The 27,999-nt window shown below is 35.4% G+C and overlaps 2 protein-coding genes and 1 long non-coding RNA gene across 8 annotated transcripts; 2 read left to right on the top strand and 1 right to left on the bottom strand.

The window, feature by feature from the left end:
* Positions 1–11,750: 11,750 nt before the first annotated feature.
* On the top strand, positions 11,751–14,223 carry LOC116426087 (uncharacterized). The gene is made up of 3 exons (XR_004234841.2): positions 11,751–11,847; positions 13,609–13,683; positions 13,958–14,223. It is a non-coding gene; the product is annotated as an uncharacterized LOC116426087 (long non-coding RNA).
* A 4,008-nt stretch (positions 14,224–18,231) lies between these two features.
* LOC116426086 (uncharacterized) lies at positions 18,232–26,145 on the top strand. 3 transcript variants are annotated; one of them, XM_076372631.1, is made up of 10 exons: positions 18,232–18,509; positions 19,755–19,950; positions 20,054–20,200; positions 20,272–20,592; positions 20,670–20,793; positions 20,882–21,093; positions 21,202–21,347; positions 21,925–22,469; positions 22,604–23,022; positions 23,907–26,145. In XM_076372631.1, the coding sequence occupies exons 2-10, from the start codon at positions 19,825–19,827 to the stop codon at positions 24,024–24,026; spliced, it is 2,160 nt and encodes a 719-aa protein (XP_076228746.1). In that variant the 5' UTR covers positions 18,232–18,509; positions 19,755–19,824; the 3' UTR covers positions 24,027–26,145. The 3 variants fall into 3 exon arrangements, with proteins under 3 accessions (XP_076228746.1, XP_076228745.1, XP_076228744.1); XM_076372630.1 differs by having other exon boundaries at positions 23,895–26,145; XM_076372629.1 differs by having other exon boundaries at positions 23,892–26,145.
* A 136-nt stretch (positions 26,146–26,281) lies between these two features.
* On the bottom strand, positions 26,282–27,992 carry mRpL41 (mitochondrial ribosomal protein L41). 4 transcript variants are annotated; one of them, XM_031974560.2, is made up of 3 exons: positions 27,835–27,992; positions 27,182–27,349; positions 26,282–27,067 (listed from the first exon to the last, which is right to left on the bottom strand). In XM_031974560.2, exons 2-3 carry the CDS (start codon positions 27,339–27,341, stop codon positions 26,721–26,723), a joined length of 507 nt encoding a protein of 168 aa, XP_031830420.1. In that variant the 5' UTR covers positions 27,342–27,349; positions 27,835–27,992; the 3' UTR covers positions 26,282–26,720. The 4 variants fall into 4 exon arrangements, with proteins under 4 accessions (XP_031830420.1, XP_031830417.1, XP_076228750.1 ...); XM_031974557.2 differs by lacking the exon at positions 27,835–27,992 and adding an exon at positions 27,700–27,828; XM_076372635.1 differs by lacking the exon at positions 27,835–27,992 and adding an exon at positions 27,687–27,821.
* Between the last annotated feature and the right edge of the window lie 7 nt (positions 27,993–27,999).

Below are 27,999 nucleotides of genomic sequence, written 5' to 3'. Positions count from 1 at the left end.
TTCTATCGCAATAACATTCGTAAGCTCCCAGAAAACTGGCAGAAAATCATGAATAAAAATAGTAAATGCTTTGACAAAATAATATAATAAATCCATTAGTACATTCTATTATCACATTGAATGCCACGAGGCTCACGGTTGATACCCAACTAAACCGAATTACTATAGCTCATTCAATTAGACAAGATTATTGAAAACATTTATATATTACAAAGAATGCTACCTAATACGGTAACACTGAGCAAGATGAGCGTGCAATAATAACAACGTACTTCAATCCAATAATTTAACATTATATTTTTTCCACTTTGAATATTACCAGATTTTGCTCTATGAAATAAACGTCCAATATGTTAACACTAAAACTAACAAAAAATTGCATTGATTGCTTGAAATTTCTCTATACAAACTCCAAGAGTGCATCTACTGACACTTTAATTCACAATTCAGTTTGCGTATTGCTAAATCGATTTCTATAATAAATTCTCACAGCAACTTCTGCTATCTGTTTAATAATCACTAAAAGAAGAAACCAGATATATGTCATTTTAACTCGTTTAATAGTGTTAAATAAAACGTTGATTCAACTGAAAGATTAGAAAGCACATTTTCTTACGCTTAATATATTCCATAGTAGGATTCTGACTTTAAGCTACATTTGAAAAATTGATTCGACCGCGGTGCCATCGGCGCTGACACAGCAGTTATTCATTTACAAATTCGAATCCACCCCTGGCAGACACGGTCCAGAATACCAACGGGAACAGCGATTGTGACATAAAGTTGGATAATGCTGTACCGAAATAAATCGCGAGACTTACCCGCGTCCTGACAACAGAGATACACCGGCGACGTGGCATAGGCGTGAGAACTAAGCATGTGCGAATATTTGGGATATCGAATTTGAATCGGGATGCCCCAGACTTCGTAGTATCCTGGAAATTTCGCAAGAAACTACACGAACAATCTGAACTCTCTGAAGCATTTCCGTTCGGCTGCAACCGTTCGCATACTTCAAAATTATTCGTCTTGCGAGACGCCCCGCCGGAGGCTATAACAATTCTGGGGTTGCCGTTTTTTGTTACGACCCGTTAGATGTCTGAAATTGAACAATATCAAGTATATTGTGGTCTGTGTTGAATATTACGAAAAGCAAATGTTTAACACGTTAAATGCCGCACGATTTCATAGAAATCGTAAGAAAAAAGGAAAAGGTAAAATATTAAATCGTTTGATTGAACTGTATCATTATTACACGTTCCTCTAGCTAAATGTTGCATCATTAGGTAGCATTATTTACGATATAAAAATGCAAACAATCATCCTTTAATTGACTGAATTATAATAATTCAATTTGGTCAGAGATCGCCGGTGACCCCCGTGTCATTCAATATGTTAATATTATATTTTGTTGATTTATGAATTTGATGTGAAAGAGCATGATGTATGATGTATTATATTAATTGATTGTTATAAATATATATTTTGTTTATAAATATATTATTTGGAGTTGATAGACTAACATCGTTCTTTTTCATTTTTTGAAAATATTTTCTTTGTTATTTATTTGTTAGAGTTTGATATTTCTTAGTAGATTGAGGATTTGTATGGGCATTCAAATATTTAAGAATGTACAATGATGAGAAGCTAGAGTTATAAAAAGTACTACGTTTTAAATGTGTAATACATTCTTTCCCTCCCGTGTACAATCTGTGAAATTTTAAAATTTGAAATTTTCCATGAATACATAAATATTCGCAGTCTGGTTATTAGCATTTTGAATGGAGTTAATTAATCCTTAGTCGATACGATACTGCAAAGCATTTCTTCGTCAGTTTGTATCTTTTCTTTTTTGCTCTTCGCTCACGTAAGTCAAGATGTAATAAATATCCAACGTTCTAAAAAAAGTAGTATTCATAAAATAGAGGATTTAGCTACAGTTTGATCGCTAGAGCTATTTCCAGTCCCTCCATCGTCCAAAAATATTTAGACACGCTTCTTTCTGACGCTCGAAATAAAATACATTAAATAAAATTTATAATTAAGACACGATAGACGAACAGGAAACGTAACAAACAATCTATAATAATAAAATAAAGAATTTTTTGGTACACTATATTCTCTTACAATAATCTACAGTCTCAAACATTAAATTCCATTTGTTACGTTAATAATTCAATTACAAAAAAAAAAGACCCAAAAATGATATCGAACTTTATTAAAATTCTCTATTTTCGCATACTCGAATATTTCATAAAAAAATATAAAGTCTATAAAAAAGTGAAATAGAAGTAAAAACGTAAAATCTATAAAACAGAATGAGAATGTGTAAAATGTTACAGGAAGAGGAGCAATATGGGAGGAAGGACAGTATAAAAGGAGTAGCTACGTATCGTTCTTGGCATTTTTCAAATATGCATACGGTATCGATATATCGTGGCCCGCCGCTAAAAGGGTTAAGAAAGACGGCACGTCCACCGGCGAATCAATATGAAATCAGTAATAAAAAATCGTTAATCCTCGCTCGCTGTTCGAGCAACTGTTACGCTACTATTATCCGGACATCATTGTTCCGAAGTGGAAACTGAGTGAAAGGAATGCATTTATCGATAATCAGATTATGCATTGTGCATGTATTATCGGTATTAACTTCATTCGTAGGTTTCTATAATGGAACATATAATTAACTGTTAAGGTTTGGGTTTCCGATCAAATCAACGCGAATAATTGATGAGCATTAATTGATACTCATCAACTCTATTGCCTCTGTTTGCCAAATGAATCAAAATTCACTGAGATAAAATTCCGTTTTAGAAAAAACAGAATTTCGTGTACTAAACCGCCACAAAAGGTATTCTAACTTTCGTGAATGAGCCACGTGAATTTCTACATTTAGAAATAACACAAGTCGTGAACTACATTTAATTTATTCAACCCGCTCGCGTGTTATCGATTTTACTTTATTACCTATTTATCCGCTTATTCGTGAACTCAGTCTTGTTAGGCTTGAGTCAGATCTTCCACAACAAACTTTGAAAATTATTAAACATCGGGAAGAATTCCTATGCCGAGTCTAATTTTCATCGCGACATCGAAAGTTAGCTAACGTGTACTATTCGGATCGATTTGATCTGAATCAAACGTTTCTTTGGAACAAGTTTACATCCCATAAATACCCACAGACAATTTTTATATCCGTATCTCGAACTCGTTAATTCACACTTTTAGAATAGTACATTTCCCCAATGAAATCTCGCACGTTAATCTAACGCGAGGTGGAGAATATGAAAGCATCGATTGCTGGAACACGTAGGAACAATTTATGAAGATTAGTGGTCCAACTGAAAATACGAGCTTCGCTTCGGCTCCCATTAACGAGCAGGCAACAAATATTATACATAATATATTGCACACAAGACTGCCTAAAAAGTATCGTGAAATGTCTCAATAAACCATTCACTTCGTTCCACGCTAGAATCCCTAATACACCGAAATTATTCAATCCCTCCACAAACCAGTCCACTGAAATCCATATTTCAACAAAACTCCCCTGCTAATAAGTCCACCAACGATGAGCGCTCAAGAAAAAATCACATTCGAAAACCCATAACAAAATCATAATCCTCCTGAAACGACTCCCAAAAGCAACCCCAAAAACTCCACTACAAAGCCGCAGCTCCAAAGCATCCCCTAACTCCCAAGCAGCTCTCTAATCCCCCCAAACCGGGCAAGTTAAAAAACAATCAAAGAGATCCACCCAGGAATATTCACAAAAACTCTCATTCCGTTGCGTGCCCGAACGCCTGGCACGCGTTTCAAACGAAAATCCTCCTGCCGCTAATGATCATGCTCCGGCATCCCCAAAGTCTGGCCTTTCGCTAGCGCCGGGAGGCAAAGAAAAAAGAACAGGCAAACAAGTTCCATGAACCGGAGTCGCATTATTTTCCGACAGTTTCCCGCGGAAAACCTTTCCCCGTCCACCGCCCTTCGCCACCGGCGATCCGTGCACCCCCTCTGCCCCCTGGCCAGGTCCCATTCCCTGTTATTTCAGGTTGATTCCAGTTCTATTTGCAGATGCCCGGCGAGAACATAGGCAGTGGCATTTCGTAAATCTCGCCGGTTTAACCGTATCGGGCGGTCGTAGGAGTCTTTGAGGGCTGAGGTGACGCTGGTCGCTCGGCGCGGCAACGGCGGCTGCGTCTTCTTACGTTGGCGCGATAAAGCGCGCGCCGCGCCGTGGTGGACGGGGGACGCGCGGGAGGATCCGGCGGGGCCCGGGATTGACGTCATTCGATGACGTCAAGCAGGACCGTGCCGAAAGCACCCAGGAACCACGTCCAACCGCCGGCTAATATCCTTCCCTGCGTGACCTACTCGACGTTCTGAACCACCCCCGCCCCCGAAAAACCGAACAAAAGGATCTATTTCCGCAGCCCCGATATCCGACCCGACCCGGCAGCCGCTGGTTAACAATATGGTCGACGTTTAGGGCACCGCTAATTTCGTTAGCCCTTGTTCCTTTTGCGAGTGCCTATTTCCAGGTAGTCGATGCTTGGTTTTATTATAGTGGATACTTGTTTTAAGGGTCACTGCTACGTCACTGGTGGCTGGAGGTTAGTAATTGTTTGGAGATGATTATAGGAGAATCCAGTGTAGCGTGGTTAGAAAATTGATCGTTATAGTGATTTATGTTTGGAGATCTTGCGGTAGATTCTCCTTTTTTTATAGACGTCGTTTGTATGATTATGTCAGTTTCTTGTGGAAAGTGTTAGTTTTGTAGTTATTATTGGAGGATTTTTTGATCAAGCTATAGGGGATGATATTGTAAGTGGAGAAAGGTGTTGAATGTGTTTGGAATTTGTGAGCTATTGTACGGAGTTGTTTATGATTTATTGTGGTAATGATTGTTTTTTTTTGTGGAAGAATAAGGAATGTCGTAGGGGATAATGAGAATTAGCTGACAGTGAACTTGTTAACGATTTTTGCTGTAATTGGGTGGAATGTTGGAATTGTGTCGTACGGATGTATTGCTCCGCTGTTTTCCAAGGGTTCTTGAATTAGTGATTGAAGTGTCGTGTTGGACTATAATTGAGTTAAATGATATTGATGCGAACAGCAGAGTATAAAAGCGAGAACTCTTCGGATTGTGAAGAATTAACCTTCTTTTACCCGAGTTTTTTTATTTTTTAGCATTACTCCATTTGTTTAGTTTTCTTGTGTTGATCACGTCATTTTATTCAAGATAATTTGAACTTGAGGATGTTATAGAAAACTTGCTACTAGGCTAGATGTTTCCATTCTTTTTTAATCATTATTATATTTGGATGTAGCAAGTATTCATAATAGTAATATAATAATATGGTAATATTTATTAACTATTCAATGATAATCTATTCTAAAACCAGATATATATGCTACAGATGCAAATGGGTGAATGTAGTTCGTATTAGATTTTTCAACCCTCAGGTTATTCACACTGTTTTCGAGTGCGAATTCAAGGAAGAGAATCAGGGGATGATGCGACTCATTCAAAAGTGATACAAAGAATTCGCTTTCGTTTTGAGATTTCTTGTTTTTTATTTTTCTTGTTTCTTGAAAATAAAATTTAACGAAAATAGATATGGGTAACACGATTTTTTATTCGGAATTGAAAACTAATTTTGGCTGGCTATCTTACTAGGAGAAAATGAAATTTTATTTTCAAATTTTATGAAATAAACTATCTTTGATTTTGGATGGTGCTTCGATAATTTATGAAAGCTATACAGTATAATGTTTAAAGAATAAAATTATTTTACATAACAAGGTTACAGATTAGGTCGCAGTATAATTTATTAATCACGTTTAATTACTTACTGATTGCTGTTCTAAGACATCTATAAATACATTCGTCGTAATGATTTAGTTACGGTTCTGCCTGTGCATCATTGCGTGCGTCATTACACGAGTACACATAAAGATATCACTTTTCTTTTTCAAACACTCGTAAAATGTTTGACACTGACCGCCCTATTCTACTTACATAATACAGTACATATTATTCGAACGATTTTCAATATTCAGGAGACAAATATTTAATCAAACCACAATAAAATAAAATTGTGTCGATTTAAATATCATTTACTAATTTTAAAATAATTTAATAATAACGAAATGGTTAGTACTTTATAAAATAACAGTTTGACTCTTTTCAAATCACGGAAGAACATTGTATTCAGTAAATGGGAATGCAAGAAATGGTAAATGGTAAGTAATGCAAATTTAATTTCTAAAACTATAAAACCTTGCGAGACCGTTCAAATGATTCTTGCCGTGTATAACGACCTGATCAATGATTCCACCGGCGAGAATCATTCATCCGATGAACGATAACACGTTTTATAGACTGAATGATATCTCATGCGAACGATTAATAGTCGACCTTGCGTGAACGTGTTGTTATGGATTATTTAAGTTTATGTCTCGGCCAGTACATTGTCATTGGTATTGAGTACTTAGCACAAGAACCAGGGATGTTACGCGTGATCTAGATCACGTATAACCGACGTAATCAGCTGGCAAATTAGATCATCGAATATCTTTAATAATATCCATCTCATAAGCAATGTCATTTTTGAATGGTAATTTCTGTTATCAAAAATTAATAATTATTTTATTCCCCGACCTCTCATTTAGATTAATTTTTTAATTTTCGAAATGCCATTAACCTGTATCTTGCAAAATTAGATGACACTACATTACTTATGAAGTGACATATTATTAGTTTGCACGTTCTTTAAGACATTTCTCGTTGTTCACGAGTTTCAATAACCTCTAATGTTCATATTAATTAAATTATTCATAAATTATTTAGAATGGCAGATTAATGACTACGAATTTTTATGCAGTCATAAGAAATTTGAAAATGCAATATTAGATAAAATGCAAATGACACAAAAGCTATACAAAATATTTAAAATGTAACTTTTTATAACGTTTGTTATGTAAAACCATATTTCATCATAATTCTGAAAAATATTCTTAAAAAATGTACATTTGCAACCGCAGTTTATCAATGACGAACAAAATATGATTTTCATAACTGAATATAAGTAACCACTAAAATTCGAATAACTTGAGTTTCGAAAAATTAATTACTCTAAAGTCACATCTTGTCAAACTTTTACCCTCCGAGTAACTCAAGAGAACACTGGGAGGAAGTAATTTTTCCGATATTAAAAATTTCTGCGGATTGAAACTATGACTGACTTTTTATGTCAGGCATTACGAGGCTCCGAGAAAAAAGGAATTCTAGACGTTCCGGCCATATCAAAGTGGAGTGCTCCCTTGAAAAGGGTAGAGGCGATAGCTTCGGCTGCTGCTCGCCGAAGTAGAATAGGAATCTACGCGCGAGTCAGACGTGTTCACGTTTAACCCCTTAACTGTCGAGCCTGTGACATATACTGGCACGGCGAATTCGAGAAAAGCAATGTTGTAGAAAAAAAAAGAACTTATTTGTGTAAAACAATATTTGAAAAAAAATTGACATGGCAATAGTAAGCCTTATTGATTTCTTTAACCCTCTGTGGGTCGAATTTTTTTCGTGACTATAAAAAAATTGATGCGGTATGAAATTAATAAACATCAACCTATAAGTACAAATTAACAATGTATTCGGTAGTTGACTTGATTAATGATTTAATGTCATTCGTCATTTTGTGGTAAAAGATTGAATAAATCTACAAGATCCCAGTATATTGATGTGAGGGTTAAATTGAGGAATATAATTGAATTTTTCTGAAAAACGAAAAATTTTTTTGTCTATTCGGAATTTGATGGCAACAACTTTATATTCATTAGCAAATGAAATCAAGACTAATACTTGATTTGAAATTCGTTAAGTGGTTAAACCTTATGCAGGCAAAGAAAATCTACATTCATCTAAATTTTAGTCTTACAATATTTTTAATATAACCTTTATTTTAAAAGCGCACATTGATATGAAAATATGTAACCCTTTACACTCCAATGTCCACTTAATTTGATAGACACAGAATTATAAAATTTAATATTTAATATTAAGCTCTGTATAATGCGCCAATATGTGAAATATTAAAACAAAAAGAACTTTGTTGAACTTTTAAGTTGCTTCCAGAAAATATCGTTTGTATCTCATTGGACAATGTTCAATATTTCTAATGAAATGCTATTGGAGTGCAAAGGGTTAAAAAATGGAGATCCAAAGCAGTTTTGTCAAATGTTTAGAACTGAGTAAAATTATGCGGCCAGTTGCCGATGTAAGGATTAAGAACACGATCAAATAAATAACGCAGACGTCACGTTTGAGGACACTTCATGTTCGGTTTACATCATTAGAATCGATTATATCATTTTGTTAAGCAATAAACATACGCGGCCTGACACATACGTTTTTGCATGCATAACGCAATTTAAATATAACGGAAAAACTTTATTAGTGGAACTTTAACTCTTTCCATCACCTCTAGGAACCGAGTGAATATTAGCTGTTTCCTTTTAACTTGCAAAAAATTCGCTACGCAATGTTTCATATAAACATACTGAATTTTTGAAGCATGGAAGCATGGAGGTACGGAAAGAATGTTTTTATTGGAATTTCCATTCGCCTGATAAATATAATTTATTCGCGTTTACCTCGCACGTATAAAAAGTCCATTACAAAAAACATTTTATGAGACTTAATTTCATACAAATCAAAGATTCAAAGAGCTTAATTTCTACTAAAATTTGTCTAAAATAATATGCATTTAAAATTTCTAATTTTTTTATTCCATAACACAAATACTTTACAGACTTCTGAAAATCTGGCGGCCAGCAAAATCTTAACGTGTTCACTGAGTTACTTATTCTTTTATAACACAGACAAACAGTAGTAGGATTAATTATTAACACTAGAACTACCGTGTATTTAATATAATTAATATGTAATCCCCATAAAAATGATAAGAACAGATTATTTTTAGTTTCTTCATATACTGATCATAGAATTTAATCTATTTTCATCATTAGCATTTATATACGCTCAATTTTCCTGATCACTATCACCTTTTCATACTTCCTTACGATACAAACGGATTAAATAAAACTACTTATTATCAAAATTATTTCGAATATTCAACGTTTTTAAGATATTAATAATTGCGAAACAAGGAAACTGAAACCAGTCATTTTAACTAGACTAGTAAACTAGTAGTCCTGGTATTAACAAATTGGCATCACAGATCTGAAATCGCACTCATATCTAGCCGCTCACGTTATCAAATACTCTCATTCAATATCAATTTTCATATTGCAATTGTTTCCAAGGAATTTAGTAGTCATTAGTAACCACGGTAACAGTTAACCTGTTAAAACAAAAAGCATTCGACGGAAAGACGCCCGATAAATCGCGTTTAATTCACGCGATGAAAGGTAAACACAGCGACGCGCTGCCAGATAACAGGTGAAATTCGGTTCGCATAACAGACGGTAAGCGGAAAATTCGCAGAAATTACGGCGAACTTCGCTCGTTGAAGAACGGTGGGGGGGACGAAAGGAAGTAATGGTCGACTTTGAGACGGTGCTTGAGTTTTCTAGGAACGGACGCTTGTAGCAACCCTTTTATGGTCCTCGGTTCCGGCGTGCGTTTGAAGTCCCAGCGTATCGCGAATTTCGCGGCGGAGCGACTGAATGAACTCGTTCAACGGGGAAAAGAAGGAAAGGACGAGACAAAGAGGGAAAAAAACGAAGAAGAGACGCGAAAGACTGTGCAATTATTTATTTTAGAAACGGTATCACGCGTACACCGCTATTTTAAACCGCGTCAACAGGCAAACTCCGGAGGCACGCAGGCTACTACGACGCCGACTCCTTGTTTAAAATTATCAACAGACGAATTAATGTCCCGGCACTGATAAATTTTCGCGCCAGCTCTAGTTTTCTCCCGGTCGACGGTGTCCCGCACGCGCGCGCGCGCGTACACGCACGCACGCACGCACGCACGCACGCCTTCCCGCTTGTTGGTTTAAAACCAATTTTTCTAATCCTATTATTCTATGATCCTATTACTCGAATTTGCAATATTCTCCTTTCTATAGCTAGGCAGCCACTTTGAACGGACCGTTCATTCACTCCTCGTTTTATGTAATGTTTTTCTGCTTTGGACCGCCGTGTTTTGCATTGTTCCTGGAGTTGAGTTTTTTCTGGATTTGGTCTGGATCTTTTTGTATTGAGAGCGTAATTGCTGTTTTGTTTGTAATACAGTAGCTTTTTCGGGGAATTCTTTATTTTTTGGTGATGCTAGTGTAGTAAGAATAAATAAATTATATTTTATGTTGTTACTGAAGTTGTGGATTTGTTGTATTGAAAGTGTGATTTGTTTATAATAGTTTATGTTGTTTAAAAACTCTGTTTTGTTTATAATAGTTTCTTCGAGATGAAAATCATTTCTTGAAGATTTTCTAAGAAAATAAAGATTTTATTAGACTCTAGTTTCTATTAATTCATTTTTATGATTGTGAAATTCAATGATATAATTACTGTTACGATTATTATCATTTTTTAGGAGAAAGTGTATATTTTATTTTTAGTACTCTGACTCTTTAATACTTTTTACTATTACCATTACGATAATCGTGCAAATGACTATGAATGCGAATGCGAGTGAATCACATGTGCGATAAAAAATTCAGATACAGCTGAGAAAATAAGAATGGAACGAAATAAGAATTGGGAAGAACGTATGTTCAAAGTAACAGCCGATAAACGAAGATAAAAATATATGTGACACTCTTTCTAATTCTTTTCCACTAGAAACGGTCGCATATAATTTCGATGATTAAGTCGAACGTTATCATCAGTCCTTACTCATCCATAGCATGACTCAATGCTACACTTATGATGAAGTCACCTGTCTTCGAACACTTTACTTCTAACTCCTCCAGCAATCATATAATTTACCTTATTATTAACATTCTCATTACACACCTTCGTCACAAATTAACCTAAATAATTATTTCAATAACATATTCAGGTCATAGCAAGTCCCAACCTAAACAAAACAATTCACACAGAACTCTTAACTGACCACTAACACGCTTACTAATTAATTCTAATAAAACCATTATCTTCCCGATCGCACCTAAACCTCTCTAAATCAACCAAAACAATTCCCAACTGAAACCATCCTTCCTCCCGTTACCTACGACATTTTCAAACGAAACGCACCCGTTGTTCCAAACATGACAATAAGTTAACGATGATTTCGCGTGACGGCTCGAACGAGCCGTTAATTATCGTCGCGTTGAGAACAGGCTTCAAAGAAGCGATGATATTTTCAATCGCGGAACGCAGTCTGACGCACGGCGTCAGAACTTTGTTGTTGCAATGAAAGCGAAAGAAAAAAGGGGAGAAAATACAGAGGAAAAAAACGAATCACGCATGGGAGAGATGGCGAAAGAGGAGGAGAGAGACGACAAGATGGCGGACGACGGTCCGCGCGATGCACGCGAAAATTCACCGGATCCCTCGGACACGGTTACGACTTCCTTCCGGGATCGTCATGAGCTTTCGACGAGTGCATCACACCCGCGCCCGGCGTTCGGCTGTTTTAATTATGACGCACTTCGAGCATATTACGCCAGGCCGTCCGTGGCATGATGCCGAAAATACGTCGATGAAAGACTCGCGATGACGCTCGGAACTGGCTGGGAAACGGGATTACATTGCGAATAACTTAGAATAAATCGCGAACACTTCGCACGGTTAGATCAACGTTCACGCTATTCTTAAATTCACCGTTCCACTTGCGACAATCGGTGAACGGTTCTTGTGAACTACCATAAGCTTGGGGTAGGTTGGGGGGATGAGAGTTCCGTTTTTCGTTTGAACGGTCGTGAAACTTATTAACCCTTCGCGGACGAGACTGTGACTTGACCTACAGTATCGTGACAGACTCGTGACGAAAATTTTAACCCTTTGCACTCGATTCATTTTCAATGTTGTTGGGTGTAACTTGTATTTCGGGAAATGAATGAAAGTAATTTACAGCGGTGGAATTCGACGTTTTATGTTTGTTTTATTTATTGTAATTGCAACTGGATTGCATCTTTATAATCTTTTAAAGTGTGGTACTTTTTCAAATAATTTCCAACATTCTATGACAAATTTGTTTTGTTATCTCCAGTATGACGTACGAGTGCAAAGGATTAAACTATGTTTGAGAAATCTAAATGTTATTTTTTTTTTAGATATAAATTAAATATTATTTTGCTATTGCTAACTATTAACCTTCGAGATAAACGTAGGCATGAAATACGCATCAAAATTTGTTTTTCTTAGTAAATCGTTAACGATAAAGTAGTTGCATCGATCATAGTTAAGAAACAAACACTAAAATTACCAAACGAGTCGAAATGACCTGTTCCTAGTTCCTTCTGTTTGCAATTATTAAAAAGATAACAGATGTTGCTCTGAGACATTGTTAAAGAAATTGATTTAGCAATACGCAAACTGAATTGTAAATCGATTAAAACCCCAATAGTTTTAGTGTTAAAGAGATGCCGCGAGCGTAAAAAATAAACATACAATAAAGAAAATATCGATTTCATTCATTTCAATCTTACCTTCTCAAACATAGTGATAGTGGATTGTTGAGATTGTTGTGATTGAAATGAGTCCAAACACGATGTAAATCAGTCTAGTTTCTACCAGTTTCTAACTTCTAAGATTTCTTTTCATAAAAATCTGGATGATGCATCGAAGTCTTAAATACTAAAAGAAAAACAACCACATGTTAGTCTCTCGTTAGTCGGATTATTAAATTATTCATTTCCAGTTTCCTATTTTAGATATCGACACTCGAGGTCGACGTTACAGTGACATTCGACAGGAAAAGATTAACCTTCTGTACTCGAAAGTATTTCACTGGATGTATTCAACAATTTCGAATGAGATATAGACGACATTCTTTGAAACTAAGTAATATGAAAACATAAATTAATAAGAAAGCTATATTGTTTAAATATTTCACGTATTGATGTGTTATACAAAATTGAATATTATATATAAGATTTTATAATTTTGTTACATGAGATCAAGTGATGAGTGAGAGTCACCTCCCAAGTGCAAAGTGTTGATACCGATCTGAATTTAATGTTGATCTGATTTTTATTTCTCCTAAACCGTAACTATCGTGCTTTTCTTTTACACTGTTTTCTGATTGATACCGTTATTGTTTATTAACTTGCAGTATAGAATGTCTGTCAACTTAAAATGGACTTCTTGCCCTCACACGGGGCGAAAGTTCTGTACTATTTACAAATTTTTTCCTAATTACTATTTATTTATTTTTTCTAATTTATTAACACTAGATTTAGGGGCGTTTATTGTACGATTTATTCTATTGTTTATAGAGAGATTGATGATCTTGGGAATTAGGAACTTAAAAATAGACTATTAGGATATATATTCCTGTAATTGCATCAATCAAAATCGACGTAGACATTTACTAAATAACATTTATAAAATTCAATATGCGTTCCGTAAACCTAGCGTTAAATAAATCTTTTTCCACGACTTATTCTCTAAATTGCACTTTCGAATTTCCCATAGATGCATGAAATTCCCCAGTCTATTGGTGGTGCTGAAGGATGACATCATTATTCTATGAAGACAGCGTACTGTTAGGTAACTTTCTTCGTACTCGTAAAAAATGTAATTTACAACCTTTTCTCTAAATACTTACTCGTCGATTATATATATACACACACGCGCGCACGCACGCGCGTGCGGACCGCAAAGAATGGTAACAATAATAACGACAATACGTCCTCGTTGCACCACGGAGAAAAGTAAATACACAGATTCACGAGAGAGAAAAGAAATGTAGAAATAAGATGACGTGAAGGTGGGATTCAACCTAGTTGTATTTGCGTCCAACCTAAATCTGTTTGTCTCCTAGATTTCAGATTTTCTACTGCAAATGCAACCACTACGCACTAATTTCATTCGGGTCAAATCAGAGGCTATTATTGAATATCAAGAAATAGATCTTTGTACTCCGTTGATTTGACGATGATGTTCTTCGGTTTTCCTTTTTTCCGATGTTTCCTTGGAGCTGTGAAACTCGTCGGAGTTCAAAAGAATCACGTTTTTCCACTTGGATAACTAAATTAATAGGTTCCTCGGTGTATGTTAATAATAATATGTACTTCGTAATTGGAATAGAAGGAAGCGAATACGTACTTGAACGATAAAATAATAGAAGACAGCATAAAAATGCTGAAGTTGTGCAAAAGACGATAGAGTGGAACTAATAGTAGACGCTAATCAATTGATGCTATGTCTTCGGTAAGACACTTACATATTCCAAATCTTGTTAAAGGAATCCAGAACACCGTATCTTAATAGGGATCCTACTAATTTTCTTCCAAATGAAAGTTAAGAAAGAAATTCTTACGTTGCGTTAAGTTTACATTGCTTAGTCAGAATCACATCCTAATATTAAAATACAGAACTTATCTGATAGGTTCTTAGGTCGTTCAGTGGCAATTCTAAGAAGCCCATTAAATGATTGCCGCTGGGTAAACCATTAACTGTGAATGCTTTTTATATATTCCCAGTATAATTGGCGTACATACCTCAGACTAATTTCTGAATACTTTCATAAATATGAAATAGAAAACGAAAGTAGAAAATTAACAACCTAAAACACTAATGTAAATATTCTGTATTATTTTAACAATATTTTTAACATTTTATATTTTTAACAGTATAAAATGAAATTCACTACAGAAGTGAACTACTAGAACGTCACAATTTTTACAACAATAAAAAAGATTGTTTAAATATTCCGTTGTAAAATAATTAATATAAAAGAATATAAATTATTTCATCAAAAATATCTTCAAAGCTACCGGTGTATTTATTTAACCCTGCTACTTTCATAAATATAATTACAAACTCCTTAATCAGGAGAAGTGGCCCTGTCATGGTCAGACAGTAATGGTGGTCGGGTCAACCTTCGACTGATACTGCTGCTCAAAAGAAAACTTGTTATTGCTCCTGTTATTTGCCTTATTTAATGACTTTCCTGTTACCACGGTATTATAAAATTAATTAAGCTAATTAATTGAACATTCCATTGTAATTTTACATCCATTGTATCATAGGTTTGTATGAATTCATTGTTAAAAGTAATTAGTGACAAAAACTGAATTGAGCACGTAGGCGCCGAATGAAAATCATTAACCCGGACCTATTAATCCATAAAATATTGCACGAATAAAATTTCGAGTGATTCAACTGTCTTTATCGGTCTCGTTCAGGGTTAAATTACGTCAATGTTAGACCTTCATCCGATCTAGATTAAACAAGTACGAACGCTGTTGGACGGTTTTATCAAATGTACAGAAGGGAAACATACCTAAGTAAATCATTTACTTACGTTTATTGCCGTTACCGCGAACACGTAGATAATAATATTATTCTCGGCAATAATCGGCCGGATAAAAAATAATCTATGCACTCGAACAACCAGATGGTTACTTCATTCATTTCTCATGAATGTCTTTTCATTCAATCAAATGATTATACGAACAGCTTATTTCACGAGTAATTATTAATGAGTGTAAAGATTGTGTTAATTATAGTATCTGTATAAAAAGTATCGAGTAATGACTAAAACAGTTAAATTTAATTGCCCCTTCTTCATTCTATAACCAAGATGTCTAGCTGAATGAAGAAAGATCTCTTAAAGATTAATATATATAAATTATTATTATTATTATGTTTTGATTATTATTCCCAACAAATTTCTTCTTGATCTCACTAACCAGCAAAAAAAAAACTTAATGACTTTCTAGATTATATAATATTGTCAGATAAAAATTCTCTGGGAAATGTAATTCAAAAAGATACGTTACCCGCCATCTTTATTTAGTGCACGCATTGCTCAAATAAAATTGCCCGTCTCCTGTACACGTTATACCATTAATCGCTTACACGAGAACCCACGACATGGTAATTCATATCACGAGTGAGTATCCCAAGATTTTCCTCGTCCCTCCGATTAGGAAGGTAACTACGTCCCATTAATTCACGGCCAATGCGCTTAAATTATTAGAAACGTAATAACGTTCGTAAATGTGAAACGGACCGACATGAGCCTCGATTGCCGCGCAATGTAACTTTATAGCGTAACGACATTACCCATTACATCCCTGTGTGGGAAGTCTCTCGTGTAACCTTTACCCAACATGCAATAAATAGGTACGTTACATCGGCGGAGCTCATGAATATTTCATTTTACAATATACCGAATAATCGAGCCATAAAAAAATACTTGAAACCCTTAATTTTCCGTAATTACTTACAGCGCGACTTACCACGTCCGCCAGAATAGAATTCGATAACTACTCGAGTCGAATGACTAACAACCTCTTTTCAATATATTCGATATATATACACGATTTGATATAATCGTAATGTACGATATATATACGATTCGATATATATCGTAATGTACACACACATATATATATACATATTATTAATATATATTATGATATGATATTATATATTATACATAGAATTACTTGTTTTGCTTTTTCTTTTTCGTACGTGCGATTACATTAAAAATAATTTGTCTATATTTCCATTCCCGTAATCGCAATCTTTCCCAACGTCTAAATTTTCCCAGTTACAGTATAAGCAAAGATTCTACGTAATGCATGCATTAACCTCGCCAGTATTTACGCTAAACCGTAACGGAACTCTAACGCGTATCTACGAATGAATACAAAACATCATGTCAAGTGGCAATCGCATAGCTGCTTCGCTCTACAAAATTCTTGTATAATTAATATTCCACGGTCGAACGTTTGCATCGATAATGTGATGCAATTTCACGGGCAACCAACAAAATCGTGAATGTCGCGTGAAATAATCGCGACGAGAATCCCGGCGTCGCTCACAACAAATTATAGGTTATATATACGCACGCACGACACATCGCGTCGCAGAATAAATCGTACACCGTTTCCGTGTTTCGATATCTCGCGCATGTAACGTCGAGACCGCGCACGTGACCCACCAGCGTGGATTCGATAGTTCTTCCTATGCGTTTTATCAAGCCCGACGATAACGAGCGGTGAAAGGATAACCGCCCGTGTCCCTTGACCTATGCCAACAAACCGTCAAATGCTCCAATGCCAGATTTTTATTCCGCCACCCCCTCCTAACCTACGGAGCTTCAAACTCTGGAGTGACGTACAGAATAGGTAGTTTCTATGTCCATAAAAAAACCGCCTACGGTGGACAGCTCGGATTTGACGTCAATTAATAAAAAAAAACAGTTACCAGTATTTACCGGAATGAATTATCTACGATCATGGAAGACGTCCAAGATCGTCGAACCGCTGACGTCGGAAAAACGAGTGCGTCCGTATCGACAGCTCGCGGGGAAACAGTGATTCCCCTGTATCGTTTTAACAGCCAACAATGCCGGGCATTTTTGTATCATCATAGAAACGCGAAATAGATCGCGGCGAAGTGGTAGCTCGTGATCGCGCATAAGAATCTTATCGAAACCGTCTACGAGCGTCCGTAAGGGAATAGCGCGAAACGGGCGGGGGGAGGGGGAAGTAGTCCCCGGTGTCTCCGAGCCAACCAACGGTGCATCATCTCCGTCACGTAACCGTATTCCATTTTCTCCCGGTTGCAATTTACAGGGGAGCATCTCGTTAAAACAACGTATCGAATTGTGTCGGCGGCGTGTGTCACGGCGGCACTGACGAGCCAGCCGGTCGCGGTGTTCGTCGTCGAGGGAGGAGGCAGAAGGAGACGAGGAGAACGGGAGAAAAGGAATCCGTTCCGTGTCCCTCGGAACGAAAAGAAGCCCCGTGTAGCCCGCGGTCGTTCGGTCGGTCGTCCACGTGGCGGCGCATTGGCTATTTGCCTTGCAATTACACCCAGAAAACAATTAACGATGAGACGATAGTAGCGCGTACGTTGACGTCAATTGTCGAAGATAACGTGAGCGGGCGAATGCGCGCGCGTGCACCAACTCCCGTGACGTTCGTAGTGGTGCGAACATCGCCGGCGGTGGGGGCAGGAGGAGGCGAAAGAACGACGGGAAAGGGTGGTGGTGGTGGTAGCGGTGATGTTCGCTAAGAATGGCTGAGACGTGGACGTGGCGGGGAAGCGGGACCGGGGGTGGGACGGGGCCGGCGACTCTGGCGTAGGCAGGGGGGTAGCAACATGGCTGTCGGTCAGTCGGTATCGAACCGCCGCGTTACGCGAAGCTCCTACGACTCGTACCGTAGGAAACGCCGCCGCTCCGGGACGAGATTCGGAATCTCGTGAACGTGAAGGACGACTTCTCACCGATGGCATCGGCTCTCCGACCTTACGCACCCGTCGAGGTCGGCACCGCCAACGCGTTTCCCTCGCTTCAGAAACGGTTCTACCGGTCCGGAACGTGCAGCACCCGGTAATTCGGGACTGGATCGAACGTAAGTACTGAGAACTTGTCAAACAGCGTCGACCGTGCTCCCTGCTTCCGTATCTGTGGACAAAAGTGATTGTTCGATCCCAAGGACTCGGAGCCTTCGACCTTCTTGACTCTGCCCTTTCGATTTTTCTCTTCTGTTCTTTTCTTTTTTTGCTGTTGTATATGTGCATGTGTGTATGTGTGCGCGCCTCTATCTCTATCTCTCTCTTTCTCACTTCTTTTATCGTCTTATCGAGGACTATCGACGGGTATCGATCCTGGACCCGTCGATGAGCAAGAGGTCGTTGTCGATCCGTGACGTCAGTCGAGAATACCTATTGTACTTGTTGCAGGAAGCTTTTACACTTTTGTGAAGAAGCTTCTTTTGCAAGGCTCCCAGCCAACGTTCTCGGCTCTTTTGCCAGAAACGTTAATGTCGCTTTTCCCTACATGGACCGTCCGCTCTCCGCGTGAACGCTTCCCACGGAGTGCGTCCTATTCGATCAGTCCTGGATGAATTATTATGTTTTTCGAATAGTAAACAGTGAACGACCTGTTTTATTAGGGGCGCCGATTGAAACGAGACACCGCATCGGTTTATTTGAGCCGCGATGACAATGATAACGCCGCTTCGTTCCGTACGGTTTATTTCTTGTAGATACTTATTCGGACTTCAAATGTTAATTGAAATAATTTGAGCAGTTGACGTCAATGAGAATCGTGATGTCAATGGATCATGAAAAGTCAGAAAATAAAGCAGTTTTCTTTGATCACTGGCGGATACGTATTCGTTTCGTTCCTCACCCCTTTTATGACTGTAGTAGTTGTTATTAATTATTTCATTTTGAAAAGTCTCGTAGCAGGGAGGTAATCCATCAATTTGGAAATAATAGTATTTTCTGTTCAACTTGCAAAATCCGTTTTACAGTTTATAGTGTGGTGGCCTGAGTCAAAGTTCATGAAAGCTGAAGCTCAAAATAAAATATTTTCTTAATTTATCACTTAAACAAAAATGCAACTACATTGCAATGTTTTTATAGTACATGTAAAATGTATTGTCAGCAAACTTCACTCATACTCGCTTTTAAATGATAAATTACCAGAGAATAGACTAAATTTATACATGTATGACTCATTATGTTATGAGTTGTTGCAAAACATAATAGGACATGATACTAATTATTCAAAGAACGATAAGGAAGTTTAAAATAAAAAAAGAATAATTTTTATAGATATTTCAAATCACCTTTTTTTACAATAATTTCAGGCATTTGTAAAATACAATAAGAGAATACAATCATATAGAAGCTGGTGAGAACACAATTTTTATAAAAAAAATGGAGTCTGGAGTCGGACAAAGCAAGAAGCAAATTCGTGTTGGATTTTATGACATTGAAGGCACCATTGGCAAAGGAAACTTTGCTGTGGTAAAACTAGCTAGACATCGTATTACTAAGACAGAGGTAAATATTATATACAGCAACATATATTTGATACCGTTTAAATTATCAGGGCCACGTTAACTGGAAACACAGAATGTAATAGAATATTACTGTTCCTTCTTAGGTAGCCATTAAAATAATCGATAAAACACAATTGGATCCCACTAATCTTGAAAAAGTATATAGAGAAGTGGAAATAATGAAGCAATTGGAACACCCGCATATTGTCAAATTATATCAAGTTATGGAAACAAAGAATATGATATATATGGTACGCTTAAATAAACCTTTTAAATAGATTTATAAAATTGAAAAGAAAGTATAACTGCATACCTTTCTCAGGTGTGCGAATATGCAAGCAAGGGTGAAATATTTGACTATATTGCACGCTATGGACGAATGGGAGAACCCAGAGCTCGTGCAACATTTGCTCAAATACTTTCCGCGGTTGAATACTGCCACGCGACGGGTGTAGCGCATCGTGATCTCAAAGCTGAGAATTTACTCTTAGACGCTCAGATGAACGTAAAAATTGCAGATTTCGGATTTAGTAATAGATTTTCGCCTGGTGAAAGGCTAAGCACATGGTGTGGTAGTCCCCCTTATGCAGCACCAGAAGTTTTTCGTGGGAAACATTACGCTGGCCCTGAAATTGATGTGTGGGTAAGCATTTTTACACACTTGTATAACGTGTAATATTTAATATAAGTAGTTCAATATACAATTCTTTATAATTACAGAGTTTAGGCGTTGTACTATACGTATTAGTATGCGGAGCACTGCCCTTTGATGGTTCCACCCTTCAGTCTTTAAGAGATCGTGTTCTGAGTGGAAGATTTAGAATTCCATATTTTATGAGTACAGGTGCATATTATGCGTTAATATTCTTTTTTTGTCTCTGTACACTTGTATTTTTTCGATTTAAAAGATACATTTTAAATTGTTGTTACAGATTGTGAAAGTTTAATCCGTAAAATGTTGGTTTTGGAACCTTCTAAACGATACACCATTCCACAAATAAAGAGACATCGTTGGATGGCAGGATCTGCTGATACTATTTGTTCAATGATTATAACAAGGTCATCTTCATCCATCCAAGAACCAAATGAACAAATACTTCGACTTATGCATAGCTTAGGCATAGATATTACACGAACCAGAGAGGTATTTTTTATTTCTTATCCTTATAAATTTCTTTCAATGTATATTTGCAAAATAGTTCATTCAAACGAGAAATAATTTATGTTAAAACAAGGCATTTCTTTTTAACAGTCTTTAAGAAATAGCAGTTATGATCATCATGCTGCTATTTATTTCTTGTTGCTGGAGAGGTTGAAGCAACATCGTATTAGTAGCTCGACAAACAATAGTTGCTGGCCTAGCGTAGCAAGAACAAAAGAAGACAAATTCAAATCAAGGTAACCTTACGTTATACCAATTTTTATACTATACCATTTTATCATTTACCAATTTTTATTTAAAATAACATAATATAAATTTTCCATACGATTTCCAATCCTGCCAGTCAAAAATAGTTTTGAAAAAATTAAATTTTAACCAAATAATTTCTGTTTCCAGCGATAGCTTAGTGGGACGTTGATCTTTAGTGTCGGTGACGCATTTTTGGAGATTTTGTCAGGACAGGTCGGATTGGAAACACTTCGGTGTCACTTTAGTTTTGGTAATTCCTCATTTTATTTTATTGCTTTCTGTTTGCGTTAAGTTTTCATTTTATGTAACTGAATTTATAATTGCTTTTCGTTGATATTAATATTTTCCAACTGCAGTGTTATATTTACAATCGTTAAAGTACATTCATAATGTTGAATATTTTAAAAACGTTAGTGCAATGAATGCAGCAAACAAAATCAACAAGAGTGTCATTGATCTTCATAAGCGAATATCTACTATTTGTCAACATAAGCCATTTGTGTGCTAATCAAAAGGAATCTTTATATAGTTATTTATAACATACATTATATTTTCGTTATTTAGAACAAGGGAAGATGCAACTCGAGGAGGGAAAAGGTTCAGTTCAACTAGTTCTTCGACCGATGAAGGATGCTGTAGCGCAGAAGGTGACCTAGAAGAAGGTCCAAGCGGCGATGAATTGAGAGAAGCTCAGATTAAACTTGAGGAACATAGACTAGGCCTAGATCATGATATCAGTCAACGAATTGACAGTCAGATAGTCAATCGACGATTAAGTGATTATCAACACCATTTTGATACCCCACTTATGGATCCTATTGATCCTCCTAGTCGAACAACATTGTTCATTGCGGGTGGTAGTGGTAGTTCGTCGTCCGAACTTTTTGAATCTAGTTTTGATTCCGGTTGCCCACCAGATTACTCTGGGGCAAACTCATTCACCAGCAGTTTGCCATCTTGCACACCTCCACCAACTTTGAGTCCATCGCCGATAACTGGTAGAATATCTAGAGTGTCTCAAGGGCGTAGGGCCTCTGATGGTGGACCTAGATTGCTATTTTGTCAGCAAGGTGGTGGAGATAGACCAGCCAAGCAACGAAGTATTCAAGGTATTCAAATTATATTCAAAGAGTTCAGATCATAAACGCTAATTATCAGTGAATCACATTAGAATTACTAACAATTTTAATTGTACGACTTAATTTCATAACAAAAAAAGTTATAATTTTATTTTATTTTATAGATTCGGGCAAAGCAAGAGGTCATTTGGATCTTGTTCACTTAAGACCGCCGTCTACTCCACCTGAGAATCAACAACAATTTAAACTTCGTGGTGACTTTAGTACACAATTACAATTATTAGTGCAGCAACGAATGTTGCAACAAAAACGAAATCTCTATCATAGACACAGAGGTGGAGGAAGTCCAACCCCATTGAATGTGTCTACGAGCGCCACGAGCAGACGTACTGATCACGTACCGAGACAAGATAGTTATAAATTAGCTCAGAGAACACAAATTTTACCACCTTTATCTCAGGGACACGTTGATAGAGATTTTGACAGAGAAAGAAAACGGGATGAGGAAAGATGGAAAAGCCTGCCATCCCGATTAGCGGCAGATTGTCAGTTAGCAGAAAGGACATTGCTGTGGAGTCAACAGGTAATTTTATAAATAGAACTTTAAAAAAAACCGTTTGGGTTGAACCGACTAATAAAAAAAAAAACGTTATCGGGCCGAAATAAAAAAGAACGGAAAATAACTCGTTGGTATCTGTTCAACGATCATGACGTCATTGCTTTTTTGGAGCAAATTCAAATCGTGACAGAATTGTGTACTTATACTCAAACTCAAACACAGAGTATTATATTACAGTTCCTTTTATAGTGTCAACATTGTTGTGAGCGTGTATCATGTTCACAATAATGATTCGATGTAAATATTATTAGCATTGTTTATGACATTAGTGACTAGATGTTATTTGTGATACAATAGCACAATTATTTGTGTTAGATGCAAATAAATAATTATTTTTCTTTAATTTGGCAGTTTATTGTTCACTCTAATTTGCCTTACTTCATGCATGTAACAATCCCCAACTGGACATCACTGTACAGTTAACAAAAAAAAAAAAACAGATATGTTCACTCTTCAAAAACAAATTGAATTGCAGTTTATTCGCACTACTATGCTCAAGTAACAAACAAAAAATAAAGTTATATTTTGATAACTGTGCAATATCGATTTATATAGACAACATGCCTGTTAAATACACTATTCAAACAGTAATCCTAATTTATGCACTGATACACCAACGCTATACAGAGAATGATAATCCACCGTACTTTAGCACAACCATGATGAAGAACTCCCAGAACAAAACAGTGTTAAACACTTAAACATGAAGCTTTAAAAATGCATATTATTTGTAGTGTAAATTTTTCTTATTTGGCTTCCTAGATTTTATTTTTTAAGACATGTTAATAAAGATATTGAGCACTTAAATGATACGAAATGTAAATAATTTAAAGAAGAAAATATATCAGGTGGGTCTCAGTGGAGGAGCATCATACTTGCCACCTGGCAGTGTGGGTGGCTTTTTATGGGCCACTGGAAGCAACCCTCATTCAACCATCTTCGAAAATGTTGGGGATCCAATGGAATGAACATCTACTCCGTTGTACTTTTAGTATTGAATTGGAGATTTTGAGTCTGAAAGACTAGACTTTACATACCAAATACAATAAGCAGTATTGCCTTCCTAGTCTTTCCATATCAGTATCTTTATTTATATAATTACATATATTATCATATCTATTTTCTAAGTGTCCAAGGATGACTTTGTATAAATTTCTTTGTAGAACTGTTTCCTCCATTTAACTCTAGCTTTCATACACAAAATCTTTGATTAGATGGAAGGTACATGTTACTAAATGCCAAAGATTTGTTATTCCTAATTCTTTTATTTCAAAATGGTCCGCTTAAAACATCAAATTTTATTACCTATATTTATATACATACACCTGACCCTCAATTTACGCGAAAATTCATTCCACATGGATTCGTTTTATGCGAATGAAAATCGTGTAAATAGAGTCTATCGGTACAAAAGGAAACAAAATATTAGAAAGAAAAGCTGCTATAAGTTTTAGAAATATATATTTATTTCACATAGCCAAACAAAAGAAATAATAATAATAACATTTCAAAAAACAAAAGTATATATTATTTGGTGTTATTAAATTCAAATCACACATAAAAACTACGCGTAAATCAAGAGTCAGGTGTACACCTGTATATCATTCAGGGAATAATTACATGCATACCATATAGAAGTAATACAACTGTAATGTTACTAACAGAAAAAAGAAGAAATCTTTGTCATGTAGTAGCATATGCACCTGCCTTATTAATTGACTGATTTTTATCAGTCAAATATCCAATTATATCATAGACTGATAATTAACAAAAAAACACCAACCAAGTTTATATTCATGAGCAAGTGGCATACATCTTGTTTTACAATGACTTTGTTTAATCGGAAGTACAACGTGTATAGTCATGCATATTTTAATGATAATTAACGAAGAGTGCTTTTGATGTGCTTCCTGAATACATTTCAACAAATTATCATACAATTGTAGTATTGCATATGTATCTACCTTGACACTTTTATTATTTCTCACATACTCTCGTTTAATATAATCAAAAAAATGAAGTATTTGAGTTGATTCATTGATCCTATAAGTTTCATTTAGTAAACTGGTATAGAAAAAATATAGTGTACTGTCACACAATAAAAACAAGTATCAGTGCTCAAATAAAAGACAAGTGATTATACATATATTATATCGTAAAATATAGAATTGCAATAATCTTTTATTCGCGAAAATGACTGAAATAAGATTCATTTGGAATGAGATGCAAGAATTATGCCACTTCTGCTTTTCTATGCAATTAATTGAAGAGTGGAATTAAGAAACAAAAAACATTATGTTGAAGTTGTTTGTTATAAATTTTTATTGATAATTATTCCGATAATGTTGTACAAAAATTAACTGTTTTATCACTCCACTCTTCATTATGATGGTTATAGTGAATTAGGAAATAATAAAAACAATAATAACTAGCGATAAATAGTAGCTGCTGTTAAAAAAAATAAAGTGCTGCATTCTGTAAAGATGTTTAAAATAAAACTGTTGTATACATGATCTTAAATGAAAATAATGATTGTTTACATGTTAAATTATACATTTTGTATGCAGTTTGATTTTCTACAGAGAATGCAAATTGTATTCATAGTTATTGGTAATATTACCACACATAAATGTTAGTACAAAGTTATCATTTCACTTGAAACAAAATAAATGGGCAGTTCTGCTTCACGAGCTTCTTGCATGATTGAAATTAAGGGAAAAAGGGAATAAATCAATAACAACTAAAAAATGTTTGTACATTTTGATACGAATACAGCACTTTCCAAGGCAAATATATATTAGATTCTGGTAGTCTAGTCAGTAGGAAGCAATACCGGCCGCGCACAACTGACAACGACTTTAATATTCAAATTTTCCGCCATTTTTTACCCAACAAAAAAAAACAATCAAACTTCGCTCAAAGTCTTTTGATAAGTAAAAAAAAAATGATAGCTGTTAAGTTAGCATAATCAGACCGGGAACTTGTTCTGGCATATAATTCTCAAAAAGATCCACAAACGTGCGAACAAACCTCAGGAATTGAAAATCAGTTTTGGCACCATTGAGCATAAGTTTTTTTTTTTTTTTTTAATAATACACATTCACGACACATGGCATAGGCATCGTTCGAAAAATTTATAATGCTCGGTGATTAATGCATACATTTATTTTACAATAAATTCTAAAAACACCGCTTTACTTCCAATAAAATTTATTTTAAAAATTACTTTTGTCAAAACAATGACATATTTTTCAGCAACATGTTGATCTATTACATGAGCAAGTACTTTGCAAAGTAATTGCTTACTCCTGAATAAGGACTTGTTCTAATATATTGTATTAAGATTGGGTAATACAAAATGAACGAGAAGTAGAAAAAACTTACTAACCGAAATGTCTGTTTTTACATTTGCAATAAATTATTTGTTTTATTGTTTTCTTGCTGTCACATGTAATAGTAAATAATTACTATTTATCAACTGCAAAATTGTCAGCAAGTGTATACATTGCGTGTACGAAAATATTGAATAAAACCATATGCAGACTGCAAAATGAAATGCTACTTCTATGTTTATAGGATATTAAGGTTATTCAAATTCCAGAAATTTTCCTTTTTTTCCATTTCTTTGTTCTAACTTATATTTACAATAAATACAATAATGTTTACCATTTAGGGCAATATTTGTATTCGGTAAAAATATCTGTACCAGTTTGATCAGCCAACATTTTAGCATCCTCAGGTGTTAATTTTTCATATTCATTAGGATTTAATGGTTCACCATTTGGTCCTAATTGATTAGTTTCAAAGTCTTTTTTAATTTTTTCTGCATATACTAGATTAAATAAATCTTTAGCTGTAAATTCTTTGCGTATAACATCTTCAGTTTGATAAGAGACATATGGTTTTAAAGGAAAATCCTTTAGTGAAGGTACAATAAGTTCTGGTATCATTTCTGGTATATTAACAAATTTATCTCCTACTTTTATGCCTGTGTCTCTTACGCCTCTTTCTGAAATGAATTAATTAAACACAGTTTAAACTATATATCACTTATTTACATTTTATAAATACATTGCTATTTAAGGACATTTATAATAATTTATGACTTAAAGAAAAATCTTACTATCAATTGGAATATGAGGATCCGGATTTTTCTTTTGTGCTTCTTTAAAAGCACGACTGCCTCGCTTATTGTATAACAGAAATTTTCGAAAATTTCGCTTGCCATAGCAAACGGACGAAGTCGAGATCTGACGACGTATGATCATACACGTAGATGCCATTCTAATATCTGAAGAAATAAGTAATACAAATTATTTTGATAATTTTTAAATGATCGTTTCTTATAAATTTAATGAAGCCCAAAATTTATTCTAAGAATTATTGATACATAGGTTAGATTTTTTACAAAAATCTCAGTTTTGATAGACTGTTTAAAAGTATGTTTTTATTAAATTGAAATAACATTTGAATAACTTGAAACACTATTAATTTATAAACAAAAATAACATTCTATCGTGAAGCTGTATAAAATACATTACACAAAATATGTGAAATTACAATTACGAATACGGTATGCATTTTTCAAATTATTAATACCACGAATTTCTTAAAATCTAATACATAACTTCAAAAATGAACCTTAAATTAATATTCCGATTATATTTTGTTATTAATATATATTGCACTTTGAAATGTTTACTTTCTGAAATAATTGGTCAGTGACACTGATATGGTTAAATCTGTACTGAACAATTTCTAAGACTGCGTACTTACCTATCTACTTATCACATCCAATTATTAATGTTACAACTTGACACTAGGTAGCATCAGGATTTCACTAGTCAACGATGCTAAATCGTTGTCCGCAGGCACTCTAGTGACACTCCCCTCGCGAGAAGTTACCTTCTCCATACCTACTTTTACCTATTTGATTCAACA

Source organism: Nomia melanderi, chromosome 12 (genome assembly GCF_051020985.1).
Source record: "Nomia melanderi isolate GNS246 chromosome 12, iyNomMela1, whole genome shotgun sequence".
NCBI classification, from domain to species: Eukaryota; Metazoa; Arthropoda; class Insecta; order Hymenoptera; family Halictidae; genus Nomia; species Nomia melanderi.
This window is presented reverse-complemented; position numbering and strand designations above follow the sequence as displayed.